The sequence below is a fragment of the Sinocyclocheilus rhinocerous genome, unplaced genomic scaffold, assembly GCF_001515625.1.
Source record: "Sinocyclocheilus rhinocerous isolate Xijiao unplaced genomic scaffold, SAMN03320098_v1.1 scaffold568, whole genome shotgun sequence".
NCBI lineage: Eukaryota > Metazoa > Chordata > Actinopteri > Cypriniformes > Cyprinidae > Sinocyclocheilus > Sinocyclocheilus rhinocerous.
The window spans coordinates 1,046,613-1,055,412 of NW_015652173.1; the positions used below are offsets into that span (position 1 = coordinate 1,046,613).

Below are 8,800 nucleotides of genomic sequence, written 5' to 3' on the forward strand. Positions count from 1 at the left end.
TATATTATATTATATTATATTATATTAGAATTGTATTTAAGACTTTTACATTATATATATATATATATATATTATAATTATTATTTTGTAATATATATTTATACAGTATATGCATTATAGTATATATTATCTTAACATTATATATAGTGTTTTTAAAGAGGCTATTCTCTTTGTATATGAAATTAATTCTAATGCTTCACCATGATATGCTGACTATTGAATATGTTTTGATATATAAATATGGGTGGACATACGGTATGTATGAAATAATATTTTTGACATCATCATAATGGTGATTTCTGAATATCGTTTTTGTTTTCAGCTTTGTTTTCATAATTGGTCTGGTTGTCCTTTTTGGAGCTTTGTATTGTTAGTTAATTATGATTACAGTATATAAAATATTTTATTTCTACAGAGCAAGAAAACTCTTGTTTGGTCTCCTCCTCTGCTGCTGAGGATAGTGAAATCAAGGCGTCTATGTCTGGCTGTTTAGCATGCTCCAGTTAGCCCCTGCTGGTAGACACCGGAAGCATTTATAGAAGCAAGTGCTATAGCTAATAGGATTTCCTTTCACGACTATGCGGAGTGGTCAACCGCAAACCGAGTCCCTGTGTTCAGGCTCCAGCCACAGCAGCATAATCCTCCTGATAGTCATTGATTGTCTTCCATCCGTACAGTGAATTACAAGTGATCTTGGAGTAATTGAAATGCCAGGTGATTGTATTCTGGAAACCTGCAGCAAATTAGCCACGCTAGATACTCAGCTTCCCCTAAGACACCATTGACTTTAGGGAATTGAACTATAGATTTCATTCTTTCTTTTTCCATTTCACTCTTTCTCTGTCTAGGAGACCGGGGTAGTTGTCACATCACAAAATATTATGCACAAAATATAATGTTAGTAATCTTAAATCATAATGCAGTAACTTATTTTTCCAACTTTCATTTTCTTTTTGACATTATATAAACCTAATGGATAGTTTTCTGTTTTAACTCAATGCTGGTATGTAACGCCAACATTTTGCCATCCAGCACTTTCTTTATCCAAAAAAAAAAAAAGTTTTATTGAGAAATGTCACATTATAGAATTAAAATTGGTTGTTAATGCCAGTTCATGTTGACTTCAATGGCAGGTTCCCATTGGGACAATTTACCCCATATAGTGTCTGCTATTGGGGCATGTTGTCACAGAAGTGCTGTAAATGTTAACTAAAATTACTTTTTTTTCTTGAAATGTAATAAAGTTGAAACTAAATAACCAGAAATATTATAGCTGAAATAGATGAAAAATTCAAACTTAAAAAAAATATTTTACTAAAACCAAAGCTGAAATTAAAATTAAAGATAAAAAGAAAAAAAAAATGTAAAAAAGAAAGAAAAATACATAATAACTCAAAATATTAATAGAATATACATAATACTAGCACTGGTGTTAAATGAACTGCATATTTGTGTCCAAGGAAACAACAGTCCATTTTCTAATGGGCACATTAAAGAGATGAAAATTCTGTCATCACTTCCTCACGCTCAAGTTGTTCCAAACCGGTTTCTTTCTTCTGTTGAACACAAAATAAGATATTTTGAAGAATGCTAGTAACCAATCAATTGACGGTAGCCATTGCCTTCCATACAATGGAAAAAATACTATGTAAATCAATGGCTACCTTCAACTGATTGGCTGGTTACCAACATTCTTCAAAATATCTGTGGGTGTGTAAATGATGACAGAATAACATTTTTGGGGGTAACTATCCTTTTAAGGTATGCCTTTATGAAAACTGAATTCATCTTCCCTAACAAACATGGAGTAAAAAAAGTAAAAAGTGTGACAACTAGCCCCAGTCTCTCCTATATCTCACATTCTGCCTCGCCTGTCATCTTTTGATCTTTTGAGTTGTGTTTTTATGACTAAGTGCTGAAAAGCCAACCTGCTGACTGGCACAAAGATGCATGGACTCCCCCTGGCCGAGCGGCACAGAAATGAACAGCTCTCGCTCTCAGCGGCCACTTAAAGTAATTGAAAGCAGACCTGCGTAAGCACACAAAGTCTTTGCTTTCAGAGAATCAAGCTCATCAAGTCAGAAACCCACATCATTGTTGAGCAGCTACAAGCAGTATACAGTAGGTCGTGGTGGTGTTGTTTACACGGAGGAAGGTGCCCTGTTTCCTCAAAACCGATCATTATGAGTTCATTCTGTTGTGACATTAAAACGTTATTGACACACATCTCTGCAGTAACTCTATGGAAGTCGATAATGATTTTGTCCTTTCTGGAGTGTCATAATGCTCGAGTCTCCAAAGCTCACATGACTGCTGCTGAATGAAAAATTGCTTCCAAATATCTTTTTAACATAAAAAAAATTATAATAATAACTACTGTAGACTATAATCATTTTAGACTGAAATCATCTGTATATAATTTTTATACTTATTTAATACTTTTTTTTGCCATTTTATCATTTTGTCCAAACATATTTAAAGTCTGGCTCTGATTTTGTGTTTTTCTGCCAGGTATGAAATGGAATGTCAGGCTCAATGCACACATCTGTGTTTCACTGCTGCAGTATACAATTTAAATGAAACAAATGATTATTCACAAAAACATCATTGTAAAGTTCAAAGAAAGTTCATCAATGCTTTTTATGGTGTCTTTTATTCTTGCATTCTACAAGTAAAGCAACATCAAATGTGGCCATAAGATAGATATTTTGGTGAGAGTTGTTTTCCCAGTCTTTTTTTTTTTTTTTTTTTTTTTTTTTTTTCAAATTTTGTTAAAAAAAAACTTACCATATATTTATATATACCTAAACAATTATTTTGATTAGCTGACTGGCAAGAATACTTGAACAGATCTTTTCTTTTCATTTATCTGTTTATTATTATTATGTTTATTTCAGTTTTTGTTTGTGATTATTTATTCAGTTGTCTTTGTTTATTTTGTTATTCGCATGCTGACAGATTTAGACCAGTTGTTTTTGCAGCTAGTTTCAGTAAAGGCTCTTTAGGTCTGCAAAGGAAGTTTTGAGTTGTGTACATATTACATTAACCTGTTTGAAAAGATCAAGGTAGTTCTGGGTAATACTGTTTAAACTGCATTGCACAGATCAAATAAGAAGCACCAGTGAACTTCTCAGTAGCAGCTTTATGTTTTCCTGAAGTCATTGCAAGTCCCAGAGAAGTTGAATAAGTTCAACGGGGCCTGAACCCGGCGATTGCTCACTTTAGATTGTTCTGACGCACAGAACGAGGAGACCAGCGCTTTTAGTAACTGACCTAGAACACGGTGATCGCTCATCAAAGCCTGTGTAATTCCACGCTGCACACAGACTTTCATGAGATCAGATGAATCTGTCAGATCACGCTCAATCTCTTTCTGTGCAGCTTCAGGAGATCAGCATCATAAATATAGCTTTTCTTTTAGTTTTATTAATAAAGAATGTATAAAAAATATAACCCCAAAGAACAAAACAATGACATCCTTTTAAAATGTAAAAATATGTACTTTCATGTTCCACAGAAGAAAGAAAGTCATATGGGTTTGGAACGACAGATGACAGAATTCATATTTACTTAATAAAAAATCATATTGACTTCAAAGAATTTTTATATAGTCCTACCATTTTCTTTGATTGCATTATGTGATATGAAATGGGTTTGCTTGACCAAAACACTAAGACAAACCTTTCATCAGATGACCACAAATTAAGGCCTTGATAAGGTCTTAAATCAGAGCAAAAAAGTCTTAAAATCATAAAGTTGTGGCATTCAATTTTGCATGCACTGAAAATAAACGTTTTTGTCAGTCTTTTTGGTTTGTTTTCCTAAACAAATATATAATATCCTTAAATCAAGATACTGTACTGTACTGTACATTTATGCTTAAAACAAGAACACACATCTGTCAAAACCTTATCTTCCCTTTGAATTAAGTAGATTTTTCTGAGCCCATTGGCTGATATCTGTGCTTGTTTTAATGATTTTGATCACTTTCTCAGAAACAAGACTTCTTATCTTAAGTCATTTTTCTTCTCCATTAAATGTATCTCAATTGAATAATCTTTAGGCATTTGTGCTGGAAAACAAGAACAAATACTGGAGATGAACAGCACATTTAGCAGGTACAGTGAAAGTTATGATTATTTATTTCCATATTCCAGTGGTTGGGAACACAGTATTCAATCCTTGAGCTATGGAGATCTGATGGAAGTTGTGTTTTTAATCTTTGAAGTGTTGCGAATTCAACTCGTTGTGTTCCCGAGACGTTTACATTCATAGACATCATACTGACATATTTTGTTCCTTTTTATTCCCTGTTTTATATTGTTCAGATTATTCTTAAATTTCCTTTACTTGGTCTTAAAAGCTCATTAAAAAGCCTTACGTTTACCTTCTTAAAGCCTGCAGAAACCCTGAGTATTGTCATTTTATGACCTTGTTTTAGTCATGAGTTGAAAATCCCCATTATTAAAACCCGTAGGAAATTCTCGAGGGAACCAGTGTTGAATTAGTTTTCAGGTTTTGACGTCAGGGCTACAGAACTCTATACATCAGGAAGAAAGACAGCTCTCTGGAACAGCCGGCTAAGCGCTTCAGGAAAAAAGTGTGTAAGATCTTATTAAGTCTGCAGCTCCGTGTCGCCTTTACTCAGGACTGAATTACCATCCTTTGCACAAACATCTGCGATCTTTCATCATCCTCCTTCAGACGTCACTGGGGAGCATGCACAGGTGCTGGAGGACATGCCGTATGTCTTTAATACGCTGGTCTAAAACACTAGAGAAACATACCAATCATGCAGGTCTGGTGTGCAAAATAAATGCTCAAGGAAATACAGATGCACAGTTTCTCTGTAGGAAGCTTCTGAAGCTAGTGTTCTTGAAAAAAGTGCAGTTGTTCACACAAGCTTGGCTGCAAACGTGCAATTAAAAATGAGCTAAAATTATGATGCAGTCCTGTCTTATTGAATCTCAGCAGGCTTTGGTGATCCACACATGATGGGAATCTTATCATAGCGCCTGAAATTACCCATCTACAGCCCTCAGCAGCCTGCTAGGATTTTCTCCATTAACCTTGACAGGATGAGGCAGACTTACATCTTAATGAAATGCATTGAAATATGAGGTTTGCAGAGGAGCGTGCATCATTGTCACAATGCATAAATGAGAAAAAATGAGCGCGGGAGCAATGCATTTGTGTAAAACACATTGTGAAGGAAGTTCAGTGACCACAAGCATTAAGTAGTGAGCTGTGGTAATGCAAACAGTCCAGCTGAACGTTCCCACGATCACGCCATGACCACTACTGATTTTACACCTAAAACACCCCTTGCTTCACACCAAAACTCATGTTCATCCTTTATGTCAAATGCTGTTATTGTTCCCTTTATGACTAATTTCCCTGTAGATGAACGTTTAAGAAATCATGGGAAACACAAACGTCATGTGTCATACCATCAGGCATCTATGACACATTCATCGTTCATCATTAAAGGGTATAGCACAAGTTTATGGTGCATTTATTAAAATAAGGTGCTATTACTTATACAGTGGTTTAAAGGAAAACTTCAGACCTCCAAAAGAAAGATTCTGTCATTATTTACTCTCATTTTGTTCCAAACCTGTTTATTTTTCTGTGTGACACGAATTAAGAATTTACCACCCAGTTCATACTGGAACATTAAAGGAGCTCATAAATTATTCCATACATTCCCTGGAAATATTCCAGTCTTCTGAAGTCATTATAGCTTAGTGTGCCAAAAAAGACTGTGAGACTGTTTACTGTGAACTCAATCAGTCGGTTTAAAAGAACAATTTGTGCACAACCTCTTAGTGACACAAGAAACTAAATAGAAAAAAAAATTGTGGTTTCCTGTTTTATCATTGTAGAAAAATACACACACACACACACACACATACATACAGTATGTTTATATATATATATATATATATATATATATTTATGTATATGTGTGTGTGTGTGTGTGTATTATACTTTATTTCTTTTTTTTATTCCTGGTTATTTGTTCTGATCCTTTTCATTTTCTTATTTTCTTATTTTTTTATTTTATTTTTAGTTTCTTTTTAGTTTTCAGAATATTTGTTTAGTTTTCTTTGTGTTTTGTGTTTTTTGGCCACATTTGATGTTTTGTGTTTTGTTTTGTTTTGGGGAAAAACAGATTTCTCATCTCTTCCTTGATGTTTCAACAAGGTTTTCAAAACGTCTGATTACTCCATAAATATCGTTAATGTCCTTTTAAAAGAGCTGTTCAAATACTCAAAAGGCCGCAATAACCTTAGTCACGAAGTCTATATATGCAAATCATCTCCCCTTACAAACGACAAGTGCTCCGACCACAAAACAGACACTAATATTCCTGCTTGTTATGTGTCCTGCACTGAATTTGGACACCCTGTAAGTCGCACCTGTTGCCGCAATGACAACCGCATAACAAATTGGTTCATTTTGTGAGTCAAGAGGACGTGATTTGTTTGTGAAAGGGACGTGTCTCCTGCATCTCATGAGACCGCTCCCACACGCTCCGTCTTTCACCCAGAGCGTCATCTCATCTTTCATATAATGAAGAGGGAAAAATACAATGTTGTTCTTCACATTGTGGCACACCAGATGTTATTTTTTCCCTTTAATTTCCACCCAGGGCAGAGAAAATTATAAACAGACTCACACGTGCACACACACACACACACACACACTGGTGGCGAGGATGAGCATCAGATTGCTCGTCACATCCACGTTCTCCATGGATTCCTGTGGTTTTGATCTGATTAGTGTGACTGGGCTTTATGTTTACTGTCAATCAAAACACTCAGCAAACTCAAGGTCACCGCGTCCTTCGGCGGATCCAGCAGCGGTGACAGAGCCATACGTTTCCGTTCAAATTAATTTCGCTCCACGGTGATGAAGTGATGACTTACAGAGCACTTCATTGATTCCCCCCCCCCCAAATTCTTCTCCATGGATCCCAGTGGTTTTGATCTGATTAGTGTGACTGGGCTTTATGTTTACTGTCAATCAAAACACTCAGCAAACTCAAGGTCACCGCGTCCTTCGGCGGATCCAGCAGCGGTGACAGAGCCATACGTTTCCGTTCATTCAAATTAAGCTCCACGGTGATGAAGTGATGACTTACAGAGCACTTCATTGATTCCCCCCCCCCCAAAATGCATTGCTGCAGTATTGTATTACTGTTTATATACAACTGTTTTAATTAATATTTTGAATTAACATTTATTTTCAGTTTTTCACTTTATTTAATTTTTTAGAATTTTTGTTTATTTTTAGTAATTTTCTGTGCTTTTTTTTTTTTTTTTTTTTTTTTTTTTTTTTTTTTTTTTTTTTTTTTTTTTTTTTTTTTTTTTTTTTTTTTTTTTTTTTTTTTTTTGTTATTTTAGTTTTTGTATTTATATATTTTTTATATTTTGTTCATTTTATATGTCGTTATTTTTTGTAATTTTGTATACTTTTGTTTTTAATTAGTTTTTTTTTTTAATATGTCTAAAATTTTAATTTCTGTTTTTGTATGTTTCGTTTACGTTTTTTAATTTTAAATAGTTTTTCATCTAATATTTATTTCATTTTTAATTTAAATATATAAAATATTTAATATTTATGTTTTATTTCAGCTGTAATGATCATATTAATAATAGCTTAAATTTGTTGTTTTAGTTTGTTTAATGATAACGGCATTGTGTTTGTTTCCGCAGTTGTTTCGAGGACGACGAGCCGCCCTGTATGGAGGAGATTGAATACTCATCCTGCAGCGACCCGTTTGGTGCCAACGAACTGGACACAGAGGTGAACGGTAACACTTCCAGCGAGGAAGAGGATGAAGAAGATGCAGATATCTGTAGGAACGGGAGACGGCGTAACGACAGGAAGTCCCACCTCGTTCCTCACTACTTGAAACAGAATGCCCTGGAGACTCTGACAATCAAGGGTGAACAGTGTAACGGCGTTGACATCAGTAATGGCTACTTATATTAGGCCTCTTTTGTTTGTCTTTTCTGTTATTTATATTTTATATTAGCTTATTTTAAGGGTGATACTGAAATATTTAGTATTTAGTCCATGAAACAAAACAAGACATGCACACCTGCAGAACATTTACTAGTCCCACCTGCGCTCCCTGATATAAACTATATAAATATGTATTTAATGCATAAAAATGCACTTGAGTATATGATTGTTGCATAATCCTAATAGCGTCATGAGCTCATGCTTTGGTCTATGCGGTGAGGCATTGTGGGTTTGTTTACGAATCGCTCTTACTGTAAACTAGAGGCTGATAGATTCCTGACAGAAGTACTCTGCTATATAACTGGTCTACCAATGAAACTCGTAAGTAAACACTTGATATTGTAAGATAGCACTGCATATAGAGTTTACCTTTAATAATATATTTATTATCTTACATTGTGAAAATCAGTAATCATGTATGTTTTTATGGTTATTACACACACAAAGTGATACACACATATGAGTATATATTTGAAAAGTTAATTTGCAAAGACTGATAATTTTCAAAAATCATGTTTTTTCATTGTGCATTCCAACTAATCTCAATCAAACTGCAGTTGGGTTATTTCGATTAGGTAAAAAAATAACTAAAAATACAGCTAACTAACACAATAAAACAATAAAAACATGATAACAATAAAAAACATAATTTTTGAAAATGTAAAAAAACTGAGTTATCTGTATTGCAAATAAACAATTCATATATATATATATATATATATACATACACACATACATACAGTGATTTGCGAAAGTATTCATACCC

General features: G+C 34.2%; 1 protein-coding gene across 1 annotated transcript in view; it reads left to right on the forward strand.

The window, feature by feature from the left end:
- Positions 1-8,513, forward strand: part of LOC107714006 (cytosolic carboxypeptidase 4-like) — a 165,166-nt gene extending 156,653 nt beyond the window's left edge. Inside the window, 1 exon segment of the mRNA XM_016519695.1 lies at positions 7,722-8,513. Coding sequence (XP_016375181.1) covers positions 7,722-8,001 — 280 coding nt within the window. The 3' untranslated portion in view covers positions 8,002-8,513.
- Positions 8,514-8,800: the final 287 nt, after the last annotated feature.